Source organism: Phyllostomus discolor, chromosome 9 (genome assembly GCF_004126475.2).
Source record: "Phyllostomus discolor isolate MPI-MPIP mPhyDis1 chromosome 9, mPhyDis1.pri.v3, whole genome shotgun sequence".
NCBI lineage: Eukaryota > Metazoa > Chordata > Mammalia > Chiroptera > Phyllostomidae > Phyllostomus > Phyllostomus discolor.
The window spans coordinates 83,447,101-83,473,401 of NC_040911.2; the positions used below are offsets into that span (position 1 = coordinate 83,447,101).

The window sequence follows — 26,301 nt, forward strand, 5'->3', positions numbered from 1 at the left end:
GGCAAAGTAGGGGAGTAAAAAATGGGGAGTTGTGTTTGAGACCTTGAGGGTCATGTCCAGATGGCAGATGGCTCTGTGTCTGCGGCTCGGAAATGAGGTCGGGGCCATAAATTCATGCACAGAACACAAGGGTCACCAAAGGCCCTTCCAGGCCCAAAGGCGAACGCTGCCTCAGGCACGGGCCAATGGGCTCCTGGAGCTTGCCAGCTAAGCCCAGGTGGCGCCTTCCAGGTTCTTTCTCTGGGCCCCGCCACCAGCCCTGCCACCAGCTCCGCCCGACACACGGCAATAGCTGTCCCCATTTCCCTGAGAGCTGAGAGGCCACTCTGCGTGACTTCTGTCTCCGGGCTGGGCTAATGCCCAAACCACCTCGGACGCTGCCTGGGGGCCCTGTGTTTAAACGTCCTCAGCAGCTTGACAGTTTATGAACTTTCTCTAGAGCTTGCCTCCTAGAGAGCAAGGCCTCCGGGAGACGCGACCCAAGCCTGTCTCCAACTGAGGAGGAGGAAGCTGGCCCAGAGCAGCCGGCTGTCTGCCCAAGGCCGCCCAGGCCCGTGTTAGCCAGGCTTGCCCCACTGGCAAAGCCCATGGTGGCTCCGTGGTGTCCTGGCAGGGAGAGCCAGGCACAAGCGTTGCATTTACTCATTCATCCACTCATTCGTTCACCCATTTGGCAGGTATTTACTGAGAACGCACTGGATAGCAAATGCTGGGGCAAGCAAAGGGATGAGTAATTACACACATAGTTGACATCTGAGCACTTCGGGGTCGGGGGGGGGGGTTCAGAGGAAGGGCTGGGGCTATTCGGGAGCTCTGATTTCAATCTTGAACAGGACCAAGGGGCCCATGTGAGCATGAGTCAGCAATATTTAAGCTTAAAAAAAGAAAGAAAGAAAGAAAAATAAAGGGGAGTTCTCCTGCCTGTAGCACTTCCCAGAAATGGCCGCCCACCCCACCCCCTGAAAGCTCTTCCTGCGACAATGACACCCCTCCATAGACAGTGCAGGGGGGGGTGGTCTATGTCCCCTGCCTCGAACCTGGGAAGACCTTGACCGATGGAATGTAGAAATTCCACTGAACGACTTCTGAAGCTAGCTCACAAAAGGTGACGTAACTCCCACCTGGCTCTCTGGGCACATGCACCTCTGTAGGCTTGAGTGGCCGTGTGAGAAGCCCGGCTGCCTGAAGCCACCATGCTCGAGACACCCCCAGAAGACACCATGACTGGGGGTGGGGGGTGCCACGGTGCTGACAGGTGAGTTAAAAAAGGCTTCAAGATGTCCCCAGCTCAGCTGGTATCTGGCTGCGACCCCAGGAGAAACCCCCGCAGACCGCCCAGCAGAGCTGCTCCCCAACTCCTGACACACAGAAACCCTGACAGGTCATAAACGGCTATTTCAGTTCCAAGCCACCGAGCATTGGGGCAGCTGTTGGCAGCCACAGAAACCAGAAAACCAATGAGAGGTCCAGGCGAGAGTGGGTGGGTGGCAGTGCATCAGGAGAAAACGCAGCACGTGCAAAGGTCCTGAGGTGAGAAGCGGCGCTGAAACGAAGGTGCAGAGGTTGGCAGGGCTGTCTTCCAGGCTTTCTAGAACTCTTCTTTTGATCCCATCTGCATTTCCTCTTTCTTTTTTTTTTAATCTTTTTTTAATTGAAGTTTGTTGTGTGTGCTTTTATTTTATTTTATTTTTTTAACATTTTATTTATTTTTTAGAGAGGGAAGGGAGGGAGAAAGAGAGAGAGAGAGAAACATCAATGTGTGGTTGCTGGGGGCCGTGGCCTGCAACCCAGGCATGTGCCCTGACTGGGAATCAAACCTGTGACACTTTGGTTCACAGCCGGCGCTCAATCCACTGAGCTATGCCAGCCAGGGCTGTATTTCTTCTTTCATACAGAGAGAGCCTAGTGTAATTTCAGGACCCGTGTCTATTCAAGACTGTGCAGGGAAGGAAATTACATTCATTCATTCATTCTTTCCATCAATAAGACTAATGGCATGGCCTGTGCCAGGAGCTTCCCACCATCATTTTGGTGGCCCGAGAGGAGGTTTAGTACTCTCCCTGGTACACAGATGAGGAGACAGGCTGAGGGGGCTGCTGTCCTTGCACCCTGCCCTGGGAGGGTAAGTGGGAGAAGTAGGCTGGGCTCTGGGGTGAGCCTGGAGGCGAAGCCTGTTCTCAGTCCTCAGTTCAGGCCAAGCACCTCCAGGCCGGGCACCTTAGGCAGATCCCTCTCCTACCATGGGGTTCAGTTTTCTCCCCTGTAAAATGGGAGGATACCAACACTGGATTCATTGGGATTATCACAAAGCTCAACCTGCTCAATCCTAACAACAGGCTTTTGCTCCGGGCTCACCTGTGCCCCCTCCGTGATAAACTCTCAGCCCCTGTGAACACGCTTCCTCCTCGCAAGGACGGAGGTGACAGTCGAGGCAGAGGGGAGAACGGGACCCTTGGCACCTGGAAGCTCAGTGATAACCAGCTGCCTTTCCTCTTCCTGCCTGAGCCCCGCACACCTGGTTGAACCTTCTCAGTCCCCCGGATGAGCCCCTGTTTGCCACTGTCCCAAGCAGCCTGCCCTGTGCAAACCTCGGACAGGATTTGGGAACACAAAGGGAAAAAACAATACCAGACCGCCGGACCTGCCCCCACTCCGGGAAAAAGAACAGAGAACGCCAGAAGGCAACGCACGCACTAGAGCCCCGACCGGCTCCAGGGCACTTCCCACCCCGACGATCGGGTCCCGCCCAGCTGTTGAAGCAGGGTGGGGGAGGGGAGGCAGACAACTGCGACACTGACAGCAATTGAAAGGAATTACTTGGCAGTCACCTGGCACCAGCACCGCTCTAACTCGCTTCATTTCCACCGCATGCCGTGGATGGCATTACAGGGAAGGGCAAAAGGAGCTTCACAGTGGCTTGTATGGGAAAATACACGCAGGTTGTAATTACTACAGCAGCTTTATTCACTCAGTGTTTCGTGTACTCACAGCTGTAAACCTACTTGTGCACACCCCTGCATTTTCCTCAGTTTACCGAGAGGAGTAAGAGACACTGAGAGGTGAGGCGACTCGCCCAGAGTCGCACGCCTGGTTGGCCGGGGAGCCAGAATTTGGAGCGGTAAGCAGTAAACGAGTAAATCAAAGATCCCTTACTGTCCATGCTGAGGATTCACATATGGTTCTTGTTCGAGAGACAGGGTGAACCCAGCTGGATGACCAGGATGTGGAGACCCGGAGAGGCGAAGCCGCCCGCCTGAGGTCTCAGGGCCCACAGCTGGGGAAGGGGAGCTGGAGCCGGCTGCCTCTTACTCAGGGCTGCATCCACGCTCTTCTCCCGACCATCGACCTCCCGCCTCCAGACAAAGGCAGCCTCCAGGCACTCTGTCCCAGGCCCGGACGACGTCTCAGCACTGTCGCAGGAACTGAGCCAGCGCTACCTCAGGGTGCGACATCCCTAAAGGCCCGAGGGAGAAGGGAGGACAGAGCCAGCTCCCTGGTGAAGCCACTGCCCTGGCCTTGTAAGGATTTTCTGTCTCCTGAAACAGCTTGGACCGGCTGCCTCCTCCCTGGCCTCACTCCCCTGCCCCCGCCCTTTACTCTCTCTGGGGGGCCACTTCACTGGTGTTCCAAGTGCTAACAGGGAAGCAGAGCGGGAATGTGCTGGTGTGGGGGGGGGTGGAGAAAGGGAAGGCATGGGGTGCTGAAATTTGAGATTCCAGCCTTAGCTGGAGAGGCTGGAGGGAGAGACAGAGACAGGAAGAGTCCAGTTGCGGTTGGTTTTCTGAAGCAGGCAGCGCTGGTGTCCCCGAGTTTGTGTGTGCTGGAGCCTGCGTGTGCACACGTGTCTCTGTGCTGTTTTCGTGCGTGTACTCTGGCTGGGAGGCCGGGCCCCCTCTGGCCAGTAAAAGGGCTCAGCGGCCCTGAGGCAGAGAAGGGCCGGAGCACAGACAGGGTAGTAAGCGGGCGAGTGAGGAGGAAGGAAGGGAAAGAGGGAAGAACAGAGGTGAGGGAGAGTCCGGAGGGGGAGCACGAGGCGGTGGGAGGAGCTGAGCAGCTGTGGCATTTGGAGCAAGTATAAATAGCTGTCTGGGTGGAGCTTGGCCAAACAGGGGTTTGCAGCTGCAGCAGCTCTGAGGGCAGACCTGCCCACTGGTGGCTGCAGTGGGTGCCTCCTGGGCTCGGAGCAGGGCCCTCTGGGCTCTGACCGGACACCCATCACCATCCCCACATAGCAGCCAGCCATGCTGCTAGGTGGCCTCCTCCTCACTGTGGCCGCGATGACCGCGGCCCAGCGGAGGGGGCAGGAGGCGAGAGGGCGCCGCCGGGAGCACCGCGTTCAGTACGGCCAGTGCAGCTACACCTTCGTGCTGCCAGAGCCTGAGCCCTGCCCTCCAGAGCCTGAGGCCTTCAGGGCCTCCAACAGCCTCCAGAGGGACTCGCCAGCCTCAGCACTGAACCTCGGGGACTGGCCCACCAAGCGGGTGCAACGCCTGGAGAAGGTGCTGGAGAACAACACGCAGTGGCTGCGGAAGGTACCGCTGGGCCTGCTGGGGTGGGGGGGGCAGGGGCTGGCAGCGGGAGTGTCCACCTCAGAAGTCTTCCCTGGGCACAGAGGGCCCAGTGATGGGACCCTTGTCTCTGAATTGTACAGAGTGAGGTAATGAGGCCCAGAGAGGGCCAGCAATGGGCCTAAGGCCACATAGCAAGACGGGCAGGGTCAGAACTGGAAACCCAACTCCCTGTCATTCATTCATTCACCCGATGAAAACTGGCTGACAACTGCCATGGGCCAGGCCCTCCCAGGTGCTGGGCTACAACAGCAAACAAAGAGCGCATCCCCTTTGGGACCAGTGGGCATAAGAGGCATAAAAAGATGAATGATACAAATCTCCTATGTCCGATGGTGAGCCAAATGAAGGAGGGAAAAGGCAAGAAGTGATCAGGGATGGGTATTCGAGGTCAGATGAGTCGAGAGACAACATTTGAACCCTGAGGACAAGTCAAGTGAAAGAGCAGCCCATGCAGGTCTGCAGTGGGGGCGGGGGAGGGGGGATGGGCGGGGGGGGGGGGGGCGGATCTTTATGGCAAAGGGACCGGCAGGGGTGAAGGCTGTGAGGTGGGAACGCAGTGGCGGTGCCTGGGGAACGGCAGGTTGGCCAGTGCAGCTGGAGCAGAGAAGGAGGGGGACACAGGGGCCGGAGAGGTAAGGGGAAGGCAGTCCATGCTGGAAGGACTTTGGCTCTTCCTTCGAGACTCACGAGAGCCATTGCAGGTTCAGAGCAGGGAGACACACACCTGAACAAGTTCGAACGGAACAGACTCTGGGGGAAGGGTGGAGGTCTGAAGCCCAGTGAGGAGGCTGCTGCAGCCGCCAGGCAGGAGGTGATGGAGGCCCGAAGCAGGACAGGGCTGCGGGGCAGGTGTCCTTGGTCAGATTCTGGTACATTCTGAAAGGGGAGCGAACGGACTCTGCTGACGGACTGGGTGTAGGGTGGCAGAGATCAAGGATTTGAGGACACCACCCACAAATTTGTGGCCCAAGGCCAGGGCCACTCTGGCATCTCCTGTCATTCATCAAGCATGCTGCGCACCGAGCATGCTGCAGGGTCTGTGCCAGACCTTGGCGAGTCACCGAGGTACAGAGTGAATGAGGCGGGCTTGGCCCCGGGCTGGGCATGGGGGCAGGAAGCGCACCCTGCAGGGTCCAAGATGGGCCTGGCCACCCCCTAAGTAAGTGCTACCAAGGGAGAGACAGGCCCCAGGCCCAGGCGACAGTCTGACTGACGGCACAGGGTGGAGGGAGTAAACAGATCCCTGGAGCTTTCGAGTGTGTCAAACCTCAGACAGCAGCTCACAGACTGAGGTGAGAGCAGAGGAGGCAAGAAGGTTCCCCGAGGTGCCTGTCCAAGGAATGGTCCCTTCTTACCCCATGGTTTCCAAATCGTTCAAATCATGTGCCCAATCAGCAACGTCCACTCCCTAATATGTGTGTATTTATTTAATATTTATGTATGTACATACATATTAAGATAATATGTATAAGATGACACAAATGAAAATGAACATTAAAGGGATGGCATAGGGCCCTGGCCAGCATGGCTCAGTTGGTTGGGCGTCATCACAGAAACCAGAAAGTTGTGGGTTCGGATCCCACTCAGTGCACTGTGTGGGTTGCAGGTTCGGTCCCCAGTCCAGGAGTGTGCAAGAGGCAACGGATTGATGTTTCTCTCTCACATCCATGTTTTTCTCCGCCTTCTTCTCCTTTCCGTCCCCTCTGTCTGGAATCAAAAGAGGAAAAGCAAGAGGACATATAAAATCATGCACATTGAAGTTCTGGCAGCTTCCTCCTGATTTCCAAAGGATTGCCTTGTGCACACTGTGACTTGATCCACCCTCAAGGTGGAGAGGCTGCACTATGCCTATCTAACCAACCTGCTTCATGCACACATTTGCACACATGTTTGTGCACACACGTCTGTGCACACACAATATTAACCCCTGTTGCATTCCTGCCTGGACCCTCTGTCTCCTCAGCCCACGCTCACCCTCTTCCCACAGTTCTCTGCCCGCCAGCCCTCCCACCGCCTGCCCTGCAGCACTTCCAGCCTCCACCAGCCCACCCGCAGGCCCCCCTCCAGGGAGCCCTTGGCCTTATACTCTGGAGCTGACCCTTTGGGGGCTCCAGGCCACCTGAAGTCTGTGGGTGCCCCTTCAGGCACCTGTCTCCAGTCCCATAAGGATTATTCCAAACCTCACCCTCCTAGGGCCCCCATCTGGAACCGCACCCGTCCTCTCGCCAGACCGTGGACCTCCCACTGCAACAAGAACGGGGGGCCCAGGAGAGAGGTGACCCTCGGCAGCCTGCCCCACCCCTGCAGGTTCACCTCCAGTCCCCAAGGCCTTTCTCTGGCTCAGAGAGTGGGGGGGGGTTCCTGCAGGGGCCAAGGCCACTCAGTCTTCATCATACTTGACCTCTTGATAAATTGCTTTGTCAAGTGGAGAAATTGATGGAAATTGTCTCATTAACAAACAGTCATTTATGTATGAGTATTAACAAACACTCATTTATGTATGGTGCTAGTTCTTTCCCAACCTCCTTGGCCCCACCCTTGGAATGGCCTTCTACTTCTCCCACCTACATAGTTGTCAACGGCCAGAGTCCTGGACTCCCAGTCTCCACCCTGGCCCACCCCCTTGGTCTTTTCTGCACTCGGCAGGGAGAGGGGTCCTATTCAGTCCCCAGTTAGATCCTGTCCCTCCTCTGTCCAGAGCCTTCCCAGGGCTGCCATCTCTTCAGAATAAGAGCAAAAACCCTTACTTCCTGGACATCTCTCCCCTAGACAGCCACATGTCTCACCCTTGACCTCCTTCACATCTCTGCTTAAATGTCACCTCCTCTGAAAGACCCTCCCTGTCCACCCTGCTTGAAATAGCCACCCTCCTGCCATCCCTTCCCCTACCTTTGGTTTTTCTCTTAGCACTCATTACCCACCTGTTCTTTTTTTTTAATTTAAGCGTGTTCTTTATTCAATTTTTTCTCTTATAATAAAAAGAAGAAACCTAACTTTTGAAACTAGGTTTTAATTATTTCCAGGATAACTATGCTATATTTTCAGTTAGAATTTCATTCACTATACTTGAGGAAATCAATTCCAAATTAAACTAAAAAAAGTTTGAATTATATTTATTTCCCACCTATGTCAAATTAAATTTAAAATTAAACTGCCAAGCTGAAGTTCCTGGAGGGTATTCTCCTTGCTCATTCATAAATATCAGTCCTAGCTGAATTATCTATAACAAGTCTACATTACACAGCAATAGCTGATACTGATAGTCATACCCACCTGTTCTTAAAAGCATTTCCTTTGGTCTGTGAGCTGCAGGAAGGCAGGGAAGGCGCCTGTTTAGTTCCCTGCTGGGTTCCCAAGGCAACGGGACCTGGCTCAACCAGCGGACCTGGCTCAACCAGCGGAGAACGGGACCTGCTCAGACCTCCTGTTAGCAGAGCGTTGCTCTCTTCCTCTGATTTCTCAGGTTGCTCCTGCTCCTCACTTTATAGCTCCACTTGGAATGTGGGTGTTTCCCAGGAAGTAGTCTCGGCTCTTGATTAACTCTTGGTTTCCTCTCACACTCCGCAACACTGCCCTGGGGCTGCCCCCACACTCCTGTGGCACTGTCTCCAACCTGCTCCACAGTGACACCAGATGGGCATCTGACGGGCTCCTGTGCCCAGAATCCAGGACCCTGACCTGCCCTCTCCAGCCATCTCCCCTCTGAGAGTTCAAAGTGTCCTAACTTCAGAGTAGTCTGACTCTCAGCCCTTCCCTCCCCTGCCCAGGTCTCTCTCTGTTTAAGGTATCACCACCCTAGGGCTGTTCCTCACCCCCGCCTCACCCCCGCACCCCAGGCAGCAGGGCCCATCCATCCTGCCGCTCATCAGCATCCATCTCCCTGGCCACTGCCCTGGATCAGGCCTCATCAACTCCCACCCGGCTTCTCCACCCCAAGTCTCACCCTCTCACCCATCTTTGGCTCCCCTGGGTGCCTGGTGCTTGGGCAGCACTGGCCGAGCCAAAGGATGGATTTAAACCAAAGGCTTTCGAGTCAGAAGTTCACCCAGCTCATCCCTTCAGCTCGCAGTGGAATGTTCCGTCCAGGTGCCCATTCACCTAGCCTGACCATCGGGGCTGGGGACACAGAGGGGCAAAGGTTGCTGATGTAGGAGTCAAGGGGACCTGAGTTCACATCCTGACCCCGGCAGTTACTTGCCGCATGGCTGTGGAGGAGCAAGCCTCAGTTTCCCCATCCACAAACTGGAGCAAACGACAGCATGTCTCGGGTGGCCAGGAAGGCCGGTGGGATGGTCACATGCTGCTGTCGGCCTGCAGCTGGGCTGCCTGAGGACTCAGCACAGCCCACCTGGGCAAGAACGCAGCAGCTGGGTGGGCTTTCATTTCATTCAACATTATCTCTGTTTTGAGCTTCACACCACTGGGCGGGGGAACCTCAGGCGAGTCAGTCCATGGGCGGCAGATACCCTCAGGGCTGGGAATGTCACTTGTCCATACCTGTGTTCCTGAGGGGTCCCCAAGCATGCTTGGTCTTTGCTGGGGTTCATGCTTGTTTGCCGTGTCATCTCCTCAGTAAGGGGCCCTTGGGTTGAGTGCTCCCCTCGTGCCCCTTGGTTTCCTGGTCACTGCCAAGTCACTCTGTGCCTGTGGAGCAAGTTTGGACCCACAGGCCTAAACACGCCTGGCAGTCCCTTTCCCCGGGTCCTGTCACTGTCTGGGGCAACAGCAGAACCTGGAAGGTGAGAGTCCCAACTCTGGAGCCCAACAGTTGGGGTTCGAGACCCGTTCTGCCTCTGCCTTGCTGTGCGACCTGGGGCACGTTGCTTCGCTGCTCTGAGCCTCGTCTCCTCACCTGTAAGGTGGAGTGACACCACAAGATGGTGCACATGAAGCCCTGGCCCGGTGCTAGGCATGCAGTGAACCCCCACTAAATGTTGGCTGATTCCATTAGCAGCCCTCCCTGGAAGTGGAAGCACGAGCCTGGTCATTCCTGGGCCCTTCCTCCCCCTGTGAGACACACGCCCCTGGCACAGGAACAGGAGAGGTGACTAAGCAGTCACCTCTCTCCCGGCTACTCTCCCCAGTCCGGTCAGGAATGCTCGCCACCTTCTGTGGCCGTGGTTGTGACCTTCCTCTGGCTCTTCTCTTGTGCATTCTCTCAGTCCAGAGTCTTTGAAACTCCACCCCCTCCTTTTGTTTTCTGCTGTAATATCCCAGAAAAGTAGAAAAGTGAGTTTCAAGTAGCCTTGTCTAGTAGCATCATCATCATCGCCGTGGCCTTCAGGGACAATCAGGGCTGATGGGAGATAATCTGCCCCCCTACACCCAGCAATACTCCGTTCATCTGGGTAGGCGCCGGGGTGCTGTTGCCAGCTCCCAGTGGCCCCCGCCTGCCCTGCCCAGCCCCCAGTTCCTCCCCTGTACGGGTAAGGAAGCTGAGGCCTGGGAAGGGAAGGGGCTTGCCAGAGTCATGCAACAGCAAAAGCCAATCGTGATTCTCACTCCACACTCCAGGTTCCTCCTCCCTAGAGGGTGTCAGGGAGGTGGGGGAGGGGCATCTGAGAGACGGTGGATGTTCCCCTCTGCATGGGCATTCCCGAATCCCCGGCTACCCACTCTCCTCCCAGCATGCAGCTGGCCGCTGTCCTTCTGCCCTGTGCTCAGATGTGCATGGGGTGGGGGTCAGGGAGTGCCCTGCCTTTGCTCCCTCTCCCCGTCTCTCACTCCCCTCCCTTGAACCCCTCTCCCTTTCCTTCCTTCTACTGTTCTCACCTTCCTTCCACCTCTCTTTCTCCTCCTCCTCCTCCTTCCTTCTGGAAAGCCTCACCAAAGTGACTCACGTCCGGGGTATTGGTGAGCTGCACATCAGCTCCTGACAGGCGCCAGGAATGTTGAGGGGTGAGGGGACAGAGCTAGCTGGACAAGCAGGCTTCCGTGGCTGAGCTGTGTAGTGCAGTGGTTAGTCACATGGCCACCACGGACTAGCTCTGTGACCCTTCACTTGGTGCCCCATCTGTGAGGCATGTGATGTGGGGTCAAGAGCAGCAGAGCTGGGCAGCATCTGCCCGCAGTCTGCTCCCAGTAAAGCACACTCTCTCTCCTGCCATCCCGCCGGCTACCCCAGCTCTCCCAGCCGGAAGTGCCATGCCTTGCCCTTTCCCATGCCCCCCACAAGGGGCCCGGGAAGAGAGTGCGGAACACTAGGGCCAGACACAGCCCCCAGGCTCCCAGCCCATTCCCAGCACCAGACTGAGTCTCCGGGATCCCAGGGGCAAAGCAAACCCCAAACCCCGAGACTGTGGGGTTCTCTAGTTTCTCGCCTGTACCAGTGACGACTGGTCTATGTTACTACCTGTCTCTGTCTCTCTCTTTTCACCCTGTGTCCCTCTGCCTCTTGCAGGTGTCTCCCTCAACTCTCACAGTGGCCTCTGGTCTCTGTAGTTCTCTCCTTGTCATTCTCTCAGGTTCTCCTGTAACCATTGGGCAACCTGCTCCCCACCACCCCCTCTCCCTCCCCAGGTGTCCACATTCTCTGTCCACACTGGAGGACACACTGGCCCGACGGCCAGCACCCACCCCTCAGCCAGGCTGCTCAGCTGGGACCACTTTCTCTTCCTTTTGCATCCGGAGCCAAGGGGGAGGGCTCCGGGGCTGGGCAGGAGCCTCCGACCTGGCACTGCCCCTAGGCTCTGCTGTTTGCTTCAGGTCCCTGACATCAAATCCCAGAATAACTCAGCCCCCCAGCCTGGTGGTTGCCAGGCCTCGCCGGGCTGGACATGGGTCAAAAGCACATCCAGTGGGGGTGCTGTGTGGGGTCCTGGCCCAGCCCAAGACCCTCCCTCACTGGCCCGGGACTCCCAGCTTCCCCGACCTCCCCAGGCTGCCCGTAAATTCTTGGCATTTTCAGTCTTGGGTTATCCAAACAAGAAATGAATCTGGGTTGCCAAACCAAATCTCTGGGGGTTTGATTTCTTAACCTTACCACTGGCTGCTTTCTGTTTGGGACGGGGGGATGGAGAGGAGAAAACAGCATCTGTTTCTTGGACGGGGAAGGTTATTTTTCTAAGAAGGGAGCCTAGAAAGGCTGGCACAGATGCCCCAGCCCAGGGATGGCCTGGGAGCAGCGGCCGCAGAGGCCCCGAGCACGGCTTCCCCCAAAGGATCGAGTTTATTTGTTCAAGCGGCGTGGCCCGACTTTCCTTTGAGGCCCCAGAGCTCAGCAGGCTGGACGTACACAGACCCTGTCCCTCTCTCTCCTTGGGCAGGAAATGTGAGAGAACAGGCCCTAGGGCTGTCCCCTGAGCCTGCACCCCTGGCCTCTGAGCATTTGCTGAGCCGCAGGGCCGGCTCTGAGATGTCTAGAATGGACCTCGGGAACCCTCTGTGGGATCTGAAGCGGGCTGAGCTGAGGTCCATGGGTCACGTTCCAGTGGTACAACTGACCAGCTGTGGGGTCCTGGGGCAGCCACCTGCATCATTTGGTTCCCCAAGAAAGTGGAGCTCAGAATATTCCCTGCCTCCCAGAGAGAGCGTAGGTTGAAGACAACCAGCATTGGCTAAGCCCATCAAGTGTGCTGGGCACCGTGCTACCTGCCTTGAGACAATTGCTGCATTTAATTCTCACAATAAGCCTATGAAGCAAGATTGCTTGCCCATTAATGGATGGGGAAACTGAGGCACCAAGAGGGGAGGTGTGTTACCTAAGGCCACACGGCAAAGAAGGGTGAGGTCAGAGTCACACTCACATACACCAGACACCCTGCTACCTCAGGCCTTTGCACCCGCCTCTCCTTCTGGCTGGAGTTCCCTTCCTCCAGGCTTTCCCGCAGCGGGCCCCTTCTCGCCTCTGAGCTCAGCGGCCCCTCAGCTGAGGGTTTTCCTGCCGCCCTGGCTACACTTGCCCCTGACCTTGATCGTTACCCCATCTCCTGCTCTTCACAGCACTCACAGCTAGTGGGGTTTACGGACGGACTTGGCGGCAGTGCACTGGAATCAGATAACAGGCCGATTTTGTTGCTTCCTGATTCGCTGGTATCGGCTTGGCCAAAAAGTCCATTTAGCTTTTTCCTGTAAAATAAAAGACACATTTTTTATTTTCACCAATAACTTTATTGATTTGGATATTTTGAGTGTGTTGGCTACCTCCTGCTATTGGCTTCTAGTGGGCAGAGGCCAGGGGTGCTGCTAAACATCTCCCAATGCGTAAGACAGCCCCACAGCAAAGAATTGTTTGGCCAAAATGTGGATAGTACCAAGAAACATCACAAACCAGTTTTGACACTTTTGATCAGTCACAGCACCTTCTCCACACACTGCACAGATCTTTTTTGTGTGTGTTTCGGTTGTGTTTTTGCCTTTCGTGAAATAATAAAGCGTATTTTCCTCCATCTCCAATATTAAAATGGTTGCACAAAATTCACCACTTCTGGAAAAAATTTTTAAATGTACACTGATATGACAGCTGTCACACTACAATCGAACAAAATGGTTCTGAATGAAGGTCAAGACAGCTAAGTGCTACTAGAGCTGTCCTACAGAAAAAACTAAACAAACTTTTTGGCCAACCCAATACCTAGGGAAGTGCCTGGCGTGGAGCAGGTGCAGAAGAAATAATTCCTGAGGGAATACGAGAGTGACGTGCAGGGTGAGGGATTACTGTCAGGAAACGTGTTTATTATGATGATATATATATACAGGATGTTTGAAAGAACCTTGTGTTGGTGGGTTTGTTTTCCATTGTTTTTTATTTCATATGCAGTGGAATTCACCCTTTCACGCACAGTTCTGTGCCTGGTGACAAATGTGTGCAGTCATGCCGTCGCCACCATATCCATGACACAGACATCGCCAAATCCTGAAAGTCTCTGTGCCCCTCTGTAGTTGGTCCTTGCCCCCCATCCCAGCCCCTGCCAACCAGGGATTCTGACTTTTCCAGAAAGTCATATAAGTGAATCAAACAGCTTGTAGCCTTTTGAGTCCAGCTTTTCTCACTCAGCGTAATGCATCTGAGAGCCATTCAGGTCCCGTGAGAGTTCCTTTATACTGCTGAGTGGACTCCATTGGATGGATGGACTGAAGTTGTTTATCTATTGGTCAGCTGAAGTAGCCTTTATTAAATAATGCAGGAGAAAAGAAGGCGTGGCTACTGAGATCGCACATCGGTAGATGCTCATCTGTTGTCTTTCTGAAATACCTTCTTCTCCCAGCCGCACCTGCGAAAGCTCCTTTCCCTCCCTTTAGGTTCCTTTTCAAATGCCTTCTGCATGATAAGGAGCAGGGTTTACCGTCTCCACATCATGGACTGGTAAAGTGAGCTCAGAGAAATGTAACCCTCAACTATGTGAGACCTACAGCAGGAGTGGAACAGAGCCAGAACTCAAGCCCAGGACCAAGAAGAAAGGTGGGAGGCCAAGGGTCAAAGATCAGCCTTTTTGCAGGCTGGAGGGGTGCTGGGAATCCAGGCCCCCGTTTCCCATTTGAGCCCTGAGAACTTTCCAGCATGAGGGTGACAGAGAAGGGACAGGCTGCACGGTGTGGGGGAGGCTGTGGCAGGCCCCATCCTCTGCCGTGCATCCATTGGGATCCTTCCCCCACGCTTTCAGCTGGCTCCTGAGCCATGGTCAAACCCAACCCCCACCACACAGGCTGACTTTAGTCACCAGAGCCCCACCTCGGCCATACTGGTCCATCTGTCCAAGATCCCTCATTCCATAGTTGTGTGTGGCAAGTTGGGTGTGGCAAGTTGGGTGTGGCAAGTTGGGCGACAGGTCCCAGCTGCCGGGGGCCTTTGCCCACACAGCCACTTGCAGCCAAAGGACAAATGGGAGACCAGTGAGGGTGCTGAGGGAGCTTCTGTCACTCAAGATGACCCCAAGCTATGCTGAGGTCCCACCCAGCTTTGCAGACCTGAGGAAGCCTCCAAGCAAGAGTCTTGGAATCTAGCCCACCATGTAGTGACCTTAGGCAAGTCTTCTGGGCCCCAGTTTGTCCATCTGCACATGAGAGGCTCGAGGGAGATGCCCAAGAAGGTCTTGTGGTAGGAAAGAACTTGCTATTTCACAGCAGGGAGCAGGAACTCAGGGCCTGGGAGCCTGTATTTTGAAGCATGTCCCAGGAGGTTCGTGACTCATGGGCAAGTCCAAGAGCAGTCTCAGTGTGGCTCTGCTTCCCCTCATCCACACTGATGCACCCTGACCAGCCACACGCTGGACCCCGGGGGAGCTGGCTGAAGTGTGGTGGGGACAGCATGAGGGTCTGAAAATGATGGCCCTGGAAATGATGGTAGCTGGTCGGGACAGAGGGAAGTGAACCAATTCAGAACTCACATTGGGATCATAGTGGCCAGAACTTCCTAGTGGGCTGAGTGTGGCAGGTGAGAAAAAGAAGGGTCCAGGATGAGGTCTGGGTTTGGGGCTTAAGGACTATGGGGGGCCCTTTACTGAGAGGAGAAAGATGAAAGGAGAACAGGGTGGGGATGCACAGACAGGGTGGTGGGCTCTGAGGAATCAAGGGTTCCATGTTGGGTGCTTTTGCTGGAGATGCTTGTTGGAAACCCCTGTGGAGACAAGTGGGCGGGACACTCAGGGGAGGAGTCTGGAGGAGGCGTGAAAGTCCTGGGGCCGAGGGAGCACCTGCTCAGGGCCCGGGTGCATTTGTGGGCTCGGACCCCTTGGCATCTGATCCTGGGGGAAGCATATGGAAGCCTTTTCAGAACAACACTTTCAAATGCAAAAAATAAAAGCATAAGAACACCCAGTGATGTTGCAATTGTAATCAAAATATTAAAATTAAAACTAGCCCTGGATGGTGTGGCTCAGTGGATTGAGTGCAGGCCTACAAACCAAAGGGTCACCAGTTTGATTCCCAGTCAGGGCACATGCCTGAGTTTCAGGCCAGACCCGCAGTAGGGGGCACGTGAGAGGCAACTACACATTGACGTTTCCTTCCTCTCTTTCTCCTTCCCTTCTCCTCTCTCTAAAAATAAATAAATTTTAAAAAACCCTAAATCTGTGCTCTAACTATAGCATTATTTACTGTGGGGTCCAAGAATGTCCATAATTCCACAGTCGTAATGAGCAAAAACAGTGCAGTAAGATACTGTAATACGTATGTTGTGATGAAAGTATGCGTGATCTCTGTACTAAAGTCCTGGGATTGTTTACTAGTGCGATGGTATGTGGCCTGTGCTCATCATTAAAGAACATGACAAATTTAATTACAGGTTTCTGAACAAAAGATTTAATTATTTTCCTCATTCACATTGATGATCCTCCAGAATTGTCTTCACATTAACAACCCTTGACCTCGGGAGAGAGTGTGCAGGGAGACGAGGGCCCAGCACTAGGCTATGAGCCGCCACCCTCAACGTGTAGGAGCCTGGTTGAAGAGGAGAGGGGAAGGAGGGGATGGGCAAGGGAAGGAAAACTAGGGGAACGTGCTGCCAGTAAAAGGGAGTGGTCATCCGGGTTAACTGCTGCTGCGAACACAGAGTGCCCCTTGACCCTGCCTTGTCGAGGAGGCCGGACCGAGGCGAGTCAAAGAGTGAAGGGGTTCCCAGGGGGCGGGGGAGACACACAGCAGCTGGGGTGGGGTGCACAGGATTCGACAGGATGGGTTATATTTTTTTAAGTGTGGTAAATACACAGCTTTTATTGTATTATCTTTATGCTTTTCTTCCTGTATGTGTGAAGTACACCATAATACTGTTCTTAAATTTTTTTGAGATGAAGGCAAGGATGGAGTTGAGGAAATGGAGGCAATTTGTTCAAGAAGCTGTCCTGTTGAGGGCACAGAGAAATCCGAAGCGCAGTTGAAGGGGTCTCTGGGGTCCGGGATCGGTTTTCTTTACTTTTCAGAAGGGAACTATTGAAGCATGTTTGTGTGCTGCAGGGGACAGTGAGCCGGGGGCTGCGGAGACAGCAGAGGAAGGGGGCAGAGGGACAGAGGCTTGAGAAGCTCGGAAGTGCTTGTGCCCCTGGTCTCCAGTCCCCTTTGTGACTTGTACGCCCACTTGAGTGCTCGTCAGATTCACTGGACGGCTGGGTGCCGCCCCAGAGATTCTGATTTAGCAGGTCTTGGGTGAGATCTAGAAATGTGCATTTCTAACAAGCTCCTTAGAGATGGTGCTTCAAGGACCACACTGGAGAACCAGCGTTCTAATCAGTACCAGCGCGTCCACATGCGCCCCCTTCAGGATTTGATCTCACACTACAGTGGGCCTCATTCAAAAGCACTGTAGTGAGGAAGGGATGGGAGCAGATGACTGAGGTAGAAGAGGGGAGGAGAGATGGAGGAGGAAGCAGCCAGAGCCTGGCCCCCAGACAAGGTTACCACCTCTCTCCCTGGGGATGACCAGTCTTCCCAGGGGCTCTGGAAGCTGCCCTGCGGGACCTCATGGAAGACTGAGGGAGAGAGTGAGGGAAGAATGTGGAAGAGGGAAGCGGGGAGGGGGAGTGGCGAGAGACCCGCAGGTGTGCAGCCTGGAGAGGGAGTGGAGGAGGGGCGAGGAGCCCTGAGAACACACTGTTCACCTGTGCAACTTGACCCGGTGTCACAGCCAGACCAGCTCCTCCTGCGCTTGGGGGAAAACAAACAAACAAACAGAGAAATGAACATTATCTTGCCCAGTCCCAGGACTTTCAAGCCCGGAGAACCCTTGGAGACTGGCTGGACCAGACCTGTTTGGCAGATGGAGAGGGCCAGGAAACCAAAATGTCGGGTTTGGCAGATGCATCTGCAAACTCTTACTCTGGGAAAGATGTGTCCCACTCTCTGCTGCTGGCTCTCCCCTAGGGAGCTGGAAAATGAACGTGACTGTTGCTGACTCCTGCTGCCACCCTTTTCTATTAATTCACTGAATGCGCATTTACTGGGCACCCAGCATACGTTAAGCGTTGTGCTGGAAGACACGGAGATAAAGTGGTGAGCGGGACCAAGTTCCTGGCTTCACGGAATTGACATTCCAAGAAGAGAACAGGCGATGGACAGATAAATAGGCAACATAAAGTCAGGGACTGCTAAGTGGTCAGAAAAGCCTGAAGTGACATGAAGGACTGAGCCATGCCCGAGGGAATGGTGGGAGAGGGGTTTCCAAGCGGAGGGAACAGCATGTGCCGAGGCCCTGAGGTCGTCACGTGCTTGCCGTGTTGGAGGGATGTCACAGGGGCCAGCGCTTCTGGAGCGAGCGAGGAAGAGAGGAGTAACAGAGGAAATCGGAGTGGTAGCGGGAGGCCAGGGCATACAAGAAGCTGTAGTCATAGCAGACTCTGGCTTTTCCTCTGAGTACGAGAGAAATCCTGGGAGGGTTTTGAGCAGAAGAAGAATGTGATTTAACTTAGCTTTAACAGGACACTTCTGGCTGCTGAGTGGAGGATGAACTACTCTTTGTCTAAAGAGACAAGAGTAGAGGCAGAAAGGCCATGGAGAAAGATGCTGAAATAGTCCAGGTGACAGGCAATGGTGGCCTGCCATGGCAGGGAGGCCCCTCCTGGTTGTTCTGTGTCCTTCATGGACACGTGGGAGGGACAGGAGCTTTCCTTCAGCCCCTGCCCATGACCTTAGCCCATGGTCTCCCTACAGCTAGAAAGGTACATCCAGAGGAACTTCAGGCCGGAGCTGTCACAGGTACAACAGCATATGGTCCAGAACCAGACAGCCACCATGCTGGAGCTGGGCACCAGCCTCCTGAACCAGACCACGGCCCGGGCCCGCAAGCTGACTGACGTGGAGGCTCAGGTACCAGAGGGTGTGCGGGCGGCACCGGGGGGCCCGTGACCAGTCAGACTGGCTCACAGCCAGCCTGGGTCATCTTGCCTTGACCTCTGTTCCTGGGTAATGCCAGGGACTCCTCTGAGCCTGTAATCCCCCAGGGCCCCTCCCAATGACCCTGTCACAGAATCGTCTCCCACCAGGCCAGGAGTCCTGGGGGTGACACTGGGTTTGGCTCCTTGGCCTCTGTGACTCCAATGTGCAGGTCTATGCTGGGCACTGGGATGTGGGGGACAGCATGCTCCTCCTGCCCTCAGGGGGCCCACAGTGCTCCAGGGGGGCGTGGATAATAAGTAAACAGTTCATTTGACCTCAAGGGGCCAATGGCTGAGAGAGGAGACAGCTGGGCACATGGGAGGGTGAGTGAACGGATGAAAAGGTGACTGACAAATGGGCCTGTGTTTGGTGAGCCCTACTATGTGCCAGGCACTGCTGAAGGTACCTGGCTGGGGTTTACACACTAAATAAAACAGGTATCCATCCCTACCCCTGCGTGTGGTGGGAGTGGCCTCAGGGGTGAGAGGCTGGGAAGGCCAGGCAGGTACCACCGGGAAGGCAGGACTGGAGTGCTTGCTGGGAGAGCAGCCAGACAAGGAACACAGCACGTGTGCAGGCCCAGAGGCAGGACCAGGCTGCCAAGCTCCAGGAACATCAAGAACACTAGTGTGGCTGGAGTGGCTGGAGTGGCGAGGGGGCGAGTGGTGGGCGAGGGGTCAAAGCGGTGACAGGGGCAGATGGCATCACAGGGCCTTGAAGGCCATGGTGGGGACTGGGCTTCTCCACTTCATGAGTGGGAGCCACAGGGAGATTTTGAGCACAGGGGCCACATTTTAAAAAGCTACCTGGGACTGCTAAGCAGAGAAGGACTGCAGGGGACAAGGGCGGGAACAGGGGACCCTGTGAACAGCTGACACAGGACACAGAACGAGCAATGCTGGAGGCCAGGGCCAGAGTGGGGCCACGCAGTGGGAGAGAAGGGGTCAGGTAGCCATTTGGAAGATAGAGCTGATGGGCCTTGCTGATGGATTAGGTGTAGAGGTCAAGGGTGAGTCCGCTTGGGGCCTGAGCAGCAGTGACAGGAAGAGCAAATTTAGGAAGCAGATCATAAGCTCAGTTAGGGCCTGTGAGTAAATGAATGAATGAATCAATGGACAACCAGAAATTAACTACTGGGAGGGTGGAGACAGGTCAGCAAGGTTCTGGAATGGCAGAGCCTGTGGGCAGGTAGGCAGCTGCTGGGCAGCCTCCTGCGGGGCTTACATAGCATCCCCTACCCCTTCCTGCTTGCCGAGGCAGGTACTGAACCAGACATCAAGGATGAAGATCCAGCTGCTGGAGACCTCACTGTCCACCAACAAGCTGGAGAAGCAGCTGTTGCTACAGGGCCATGAGCTCTACCAGCTGCAGGGCTACAACAGGTGGGCACTGGCACCGGGCCAAGAGAGCAGCTAGGGCCCAAGCTGAGAGCCAGGGCTGGGCAGGGACCTGAGTGAGCACGAGAGCTAGGGCCAGGGTTGGAAGCTAGACTTGGGCTAGTGCCTGCGACGGGGTCTGGGGACAGAGCTGGAGACCTGGATTAGGACTGCAGTGAGGGACCACCTGGGGGCTACAGCTAAAGCTGCAGCTGGGACGAGGCCCGGGCAGGGGCAAGGACTAAAATCAGGGTTGGAGACCAGACTGCAGCTAGGAGTGGAGGTGGACACCAGGGCTGGGCCGAGGCTGGGGCTGGGCTGCGGGCCAGGCAGTACAAGCACCGGGTGGAGGCAGGGACACCCTTGCCTGGAACTCAGAAGACCCTGATTCTTTCCCTCCTTCCCTCCCTCCCTCCTTCCCTCCCTCCCTCCCTTCCTTCCTTCCTTCCTTCCTTTCTTCCTTCCTTTTTCTTTTTTCTTTTCTCCATTTATTTATTTCATAAATTTTAAACAGCTGTATTGAGCTGCAATTGACATGCCATACATTTTAACATGATTCCTTTACTTGCAAATAAATAAATCTGATCTCATTCACCGGTTTTCCTTCCCAGCAGCAACCACGATGACCAGTTTATTATCTGCACTGGTGGGGAATCTCTGCATTTATAAAAAAAAATACGCACAAGAGGAACACCCTTGAAAACACACGGGAAAGGAGTCACGGGGTATAGCTAAGGCAGGGAAGCAGACACCCGAGGCTGATTTCCTCTCAGTTTCGAGCTGAGTAGAGAAAATACCGCCGAGGTCAGGGTGCCGGAGGAGCAAACACACCCACAGAGGTGGCCTCAGGCCTGTGCACAGGGCGAGATGATATTGTTGCCGACGTGAGAGGCCAAGATGAGTCCCCAAGTGTCGCCCAGCTCCCTCCGACCTGGGTGCAGTTAGTGGTGGTTCGTCACCTTCTCGTTCTTATTCTCCCGCCCCAAGGTGGGGCATAGGGCAAGGACTAGGACACTTTCCGTCACTCAGAATTGGCACCAGGGGCCTAGAAATCAGTGAAGATGGGTGTCATCAATAAGCCCTTGGTCCATGGAGTTGGCTGAGATTCTAGAATCTGAGTGTGCCCAAATTGTCTCTCTTTCTGTGACGTGATTCAGGATCCAGGGGAGCTTCCTTCTGCCCTGGCTGGACTTAGTCTTTTAGTCTGGAGAATGGGTCAGCATGACCTGACATATACGAAAATCTCTCCCTTTCCCTCAGCCACCCACTCACCTGTGGCAGAGGTAGCTGCTGTTCCTAGTTTCTTGTGTGTCTGTCTGTCCATTCAACCAACAACATTTGGGGGACGGGGAAGGAATTATTCTTCGAGCTCTCACTGCGCGTCAGGCACTATCTCAGACCCAGGGGCTGCAGAAGTGAACAAATACACAAAAATCCCTGTCCTGGTAAAGCTGGCATTCTCTATGCTAATATTCCTGGTTTCTTATAAACAGGCATGAAAAATCCCTTTTTGTGCTATTTAAACCCAAATGTGGCATTCCACTCTTCTGCACTTTGGTGTTGGCTGGGGTTTTTTTCTTTTCTTTTCTCAGTTGTCCAGGAAATGGCTGTATAAGTGCATGACACCCTTGCGCGCTCTCTTCTCCAGCTGCGTGTGTATTGTGTGGCCCTCCCTGCACTCATCCCCACGCCCCCAGTTAGTGGGCACTGAGGTTGTTTCTGATTTTGTACAGTTACGGCCGGTGATGCAGTGAACCACATTCCATGTCTCACCACACACACGGGGGCAAAGCTGTGCGGTAAAAACGCCAGCCGTGACAGAGCCGTGTCAAACGCATTTCTTTAAAAAAAACAACTCTTCTTTTTAAAAACCCATTACAAAAACGCCTCCTGTTCATATCATCGGACAACAGAGACCCGTGTAAGATGAAAGGGAAAGTTGGCCCCTCCACGCAGCCCCCTCCTGCTCTCCAACTCCGTCCACTCCACGCTGCTCTGCAGAAGTGGCAGCGCTCAGGGGGCCTGCGGCCCCTTTTCCGCCTGCACAGGCACCAACTGTGTTTCCGCACCTCTTCCTGTAGGTCCGCCTGCAACCCTCTGTGTTTATATTAATACTTTTTCCCCTTCACTCTTTTTTATCCTCCCACACGTGGGGTTAGACTAGGGGCACTGATGTGCCAGGGTCGTCCCACGCCAAGTCCTGAGCATCTTTCCAATTCCGTGCAAATGGCTCTTTCTTCCTCTTTGTGGCTCCAGAATATTTCCAGGGACACCAGGCAGAGCAGATTCGGCCAGCCTTGGCTACTGGGCATTTAGACTGTTTTGTTTTACCCTATTACAACCCGCCTCCCGACGGGCATTCTTACCCTTGCTCCCTAGGGGAACGTTACTGCCTGAGAGTGGACTGCTGAATCAAGGGGCGAGCAGATTTGGGATTTGATCCTGGCCACCTGGTTGCTGGCATGTTCCTTCTACCCCTACTTCTTTTCTGTACTGGACCCAAATCCATCTTACTCTTTTCTCTAATCCTCATTCTGTGCCACCGACCTCTGGGCTTTGCAATCCTGAGCTGCATGCTCTACCTCTTTGAGCCTCAGCTCAGGTCTGTAATGCAGACTCACCCTGGGACCCAAGGGGAAAGCTTGCAAGCGTCACCTGCTGGGAATGGCGGGCTCACCTCTGTGCGCCCTGGCTCACCCCTCCCCGCAGCGCGCTGGAGATGCGGGTGGAAGCGCTGGAGACACAGCAGCAGGCGGAGCTGGCCAGCCTCCGCGGGCAGAAGGAGCAGCTGCGGCGCCTGCTGAGCCGCCAGAATGGCGCCCTCACCGACCTCCAGCGCAGCCTGCGTGCCGCCAGCAGCAACTCCAACCTCCTGCAGCTCCAGCAGCACCAGCTGCTGGAGTCGGTGCAGCACCTGCTGCGCCTGGTGGCTCAGGGCACCGGTGAGCGGGGTACGTGTGGGGCAGGAGGGTGGGAAGGGGCTGGCCGCAGACACTGCTTACCCAATGGCCTGGAAGCCCCCACCAGAAAGCCCTCACCCTTCTCCCACCACTTGTGAAATGGAAATAACAAGCAGTAACAATGCTGTGTCAACAGTCCTGACAGGAACCAAACCAGCCTCTCCTCCCGGACTCTATAACTCTGGGCATGCCCCTGTGCCTCTCTTGGCCTCAGTTTCCCCATTTGTTTAGTAGAAATGATGATAATAGCAAGGACTCCACCAGCTTAGACTAACGATTTTGGATTCCAGGATCCATACTCCATTGCCACTTGCTTGGGCTTGCCCCACCCCTCCCTGGGCCTCAGTTTCCTTACGTACTGAATGAGGAGGTTGGATTCAGTGGTCCCCTGGGGACTTCGCTCACCCTAATATCCTTGCCCATGAGCCCAAGAGGGCGAAACAGAAGTGACCAGGCACCCCCAGCCCTGACTTCTGAGAGGAGACAACAACCCGTGGGCCAGCTCCCTGTCCCTCACTGGCTCCTTCTCAGGGGCTCCCTGGGGGTGGCCAAGGCCCTCCTGGTTCCAGCTGCAGTCACTGGGTCAGCAAACACTTCCTGAGCACCCACCGTGGGCCAGGCCCAGTGCTGGGTGCTGGGTGCTGGGTGCTGGGCTGACAGCAGCGAACAACACAGTCATGGCCTGTGTCTTGCAAAAATGCGACCCCTCCTGTCTGTGGGTCTTGAAGGGAAGGAGAAGGAAAGGCGTAGTTGTTGACTGCCTACTATGTGCCCGATGTTCTGCTAGCAGTGTTCCTGAACTTTCCAGACCATGAAAGGCCTAAAAAATGCTGTGCTAAGGAAAGAGAACTGTAACCTGGGGAAGTGTGAACAGGGCGGGACTGTTTTAGGGAGCTTGGTCCAGAGCCAAGGAGTGGAGGAGAGAAAAAGACACAGAAAAGGGTTTCTACTGCTGCTGGGTCACGATGGGGAGTCAAGAAAACCTTAAGAGCACCCGGAATCTGGCAATAGTGTTGGATGCCAGGCACTGTGGCTGGCAGCAGTCTGGGAGCAGAGGATGGCACCATGGCTCCATCTAAGGCCGGCAGACACTGCTGCATAGGGGTGTGAGACCCGAGGAAGCTATGGGAAGGAGAAGCAGATACCTCCAAACCATGAGCTACAGAGTGACCCAAAGCCGTTACCAGCTGGCGCATTGTCCTGGCAGAGAGGCTGCTGAAATGAATCCCACATGTGGGTTGCTTGCAGCTCAGCCCGGTGCACAGGGTCCCAGCATGACGCCTCTCCCCACAGACTCACCACTAACCCAGTCTCCAGCTGTGGCCCAACGCCTGCTCACCAGGCTGGGGGACAGCTGTGCTGGACACCTCACTTCCGGGCACCCTTGGCCGGAAGGCCCTGTTCTCCTGCCACACTGTCCCCAGGGAAGGACAGTAGGGTGTCGTTTCTCTTCCTGTATGAATGGAGAAACTAAAGGAGGATTAGCCACCCGGTGTAAAACAGAAGATCGGATGGAGACAGGCGCCGGAACCAGGCATCCTTGAAGCTGAGTAGGAAGCCTGTGTTGCTTTGTCCTAGGGAGGTGGAGGATGGCAATGGGTGGAGAACTTAGGGTGTTCAGAAGGTTAGAAGGACAGGGACACGGGCAGAAAAACCACAATGCATGCATGACGTCAGAAGCAGCATTCATTAGCTCAGCCCGTGTGCTCAGCCTCCTGTAGGCTCAGTGGGGGAGACCCAAGGGGAAGTGGGTAGTGGGATGAGCACAGGCTTTGCAGTCAGACGGACCAGAGTTCAAGCCCTGGCTGCTTCACTCACTAGCACTGCGACTTTGCCCGAGTCATTTAACACCTTAGAGCCTCGATTTTCCTCACCTCTGTAATGGGAATGATAACAACACCTACTTCACAGAGTTCTTGCACAGAGACCAGATAAGTTTATATACATGAAGGGGCTGAGCACGGTGCCTAGGACCAGAATGGGACCGTGCTGTACAAATTACCAGCCCAGAGATTCAAAGGGACCCAGGCTGGGGCCAAACTATGTTGCCATCAGCACCAGCCCGTGCTTACTGTTATACCCCGAAAACATTTCTCCGGGCCTCACACTGCCCCTGGCAGCACCTGGCTAAGAAACACTCCAACACGTAATAGATATTTCACTTTTATTGATATTATTGTTGTCCCCGCTCACCTCTACGCCCGCACCTCTCCTGGGCTTGGCTGGACTGCAGTTTCCCGCGGACCAGGGGCCCGAGAGCTGGGGCCGCAGAGGCCCTGCCCAGGGAATGTCTGCGCACGTGGTTTGGGGCCTTAGTCACTTTATCTGTGATCCAGGAAAAACTGCCTCCTTCTAACCGGTGCCCCAGCTCCAGGACTGAGGATCCAGGTTCAAGTAAGAGGCCAAGACAGGAAGTCCTGCCCCCTGGTGGCCTCCTGGTTCCTCAGTGGTGAGGATACCTATCCATCTGGAATTTTAGCCCCGTTCTTGGATAACCACCTACCCAGAGACTGGATTCTGGCGGACTGGCAGCTCAAACTCTAACTGGATCCCACTAAAAGGGGCAGAGAAGGGAATCTGAAGCCTTCTCTGTTTATTTGTCCACAGTCACTTTTTTCAGGCCTGGCCTGCAGCCCCCGGGGCCCACTGGGATTCAGTCATTAACAGTCTCTGAGAGAAGAAACATGGGCTCTTGAGACCAGTGGTCAGCTCCCAGAGCTGCAGGGATGTCCAGCTGAGGGGTGGCCTATGGAGGAGACCCCGGGCCTCCCACCCAAGGGAGCCCCAGGGACAAATCCCTGGGGCGAGGGAAGGCTCTGCGCCTGCCAGCTGTGTGCCCTTGAGCCCGTCACTTCACTCCTGGCCTCGGTCTTCCGGTCTGCGGAAGCGGGAAGTACCCTTTCCGCTGCAGCAGCCTCGTCTCTGGCCCCCTTGATTGGAGTCTTATCCCCTCCAGTCTCCGTTCCACGCTCCTTGGCACAGTCTGAGCTCCTCGGCCTGGCACGCGAGACTGCCCCCGCCACTGCTGAAATCCTTCCTTGGTGGCCCTCTCTCAGCCAGCCTTGCCCTGCTCCCCGCAGGTGGATCAGACAACCCGAGCTCTCTCTGGCTTCCACCCTGCTCTCGTGGTGTGAGTCGTTTCCCCGCCTGGCCTCACTCCGTTCCCCTCACCACACCCTGTTGCCTGCACACACCAGGACTCTTCCCACCTCGGAGCCTTCGCATATGCTGTTCCCTTTGCCTGGAACACCCTCTCCGGCACCACTCGGGGAGCTCTGGCTCTTTAGCCAGGTCCCAGCTCACTCTCACTTTCTCTAGGAAAACGTCCCAGGTCTGGTTCCTCTCCCCGTCCCCAGCGACTCCCAGCTCGGAACCCACACAGAGCAGGCAGGAGTGCTGGTCTGGCCCCTCCCCCTCTCCTTAGCTCACTCCGGTGTTTTTCGCTTTGTCCCACCGCAGCCTCCGTCGTGGCAGCCGAGCAGGTGTTCCAGGACTGCGCAGACATCCAGCGCTTCGGGGCCAATGCCAGTGGCGTCTACACCATCCGTGTGGCCAATATGACAGAGCCCAGGAAGGTGAGGGGGCTCTCAG

The 26,301-nt window shown here is 55.2% G+C and overlaps 1 protein-coding gene across 2 annotated transcripts in view; it reads left to right on the forward strand.

The window, feature by feature from the left end:
• The first annotated feature begins 3,742 nt into the window (after positions 1-3,742).
• The window catches only part of ANGPT4 (angiopoietin 4), a 32,356-nt gene continuing 9,797 nt past the window's right edge, over positions 3,743-26,301 (forward strand). Inside the window, exons 1-5 of one of the 2 annotated variants that reach the window (XM_036009662.1) lie at positions 3,743-4,532; positions 18,150-18,305; positions 19,635-19,756; positions 22,460-22,701; positions 26,170-26,285. In XM_036009662.1, the coding sequence (XP_035865555.1) occupies positions 4,242-4,532; positions 18,150-18,305; positions 19,635-19,756; positions 22,460-22,701; positions 26,170-26,285 (927 nt within the window). In that variant the 5' untranslated portion in view covers positions 3,743-4,241. The remainder of the gene's footprint in view (positions 4,533-18,149; positions 18,306-19,634; positions 19,757-22,459; positions 22,702-26,169; positions 26,286-26,301) is intronic. The other variant, XM_028523598.2, reaches the window with a different exon arrangement.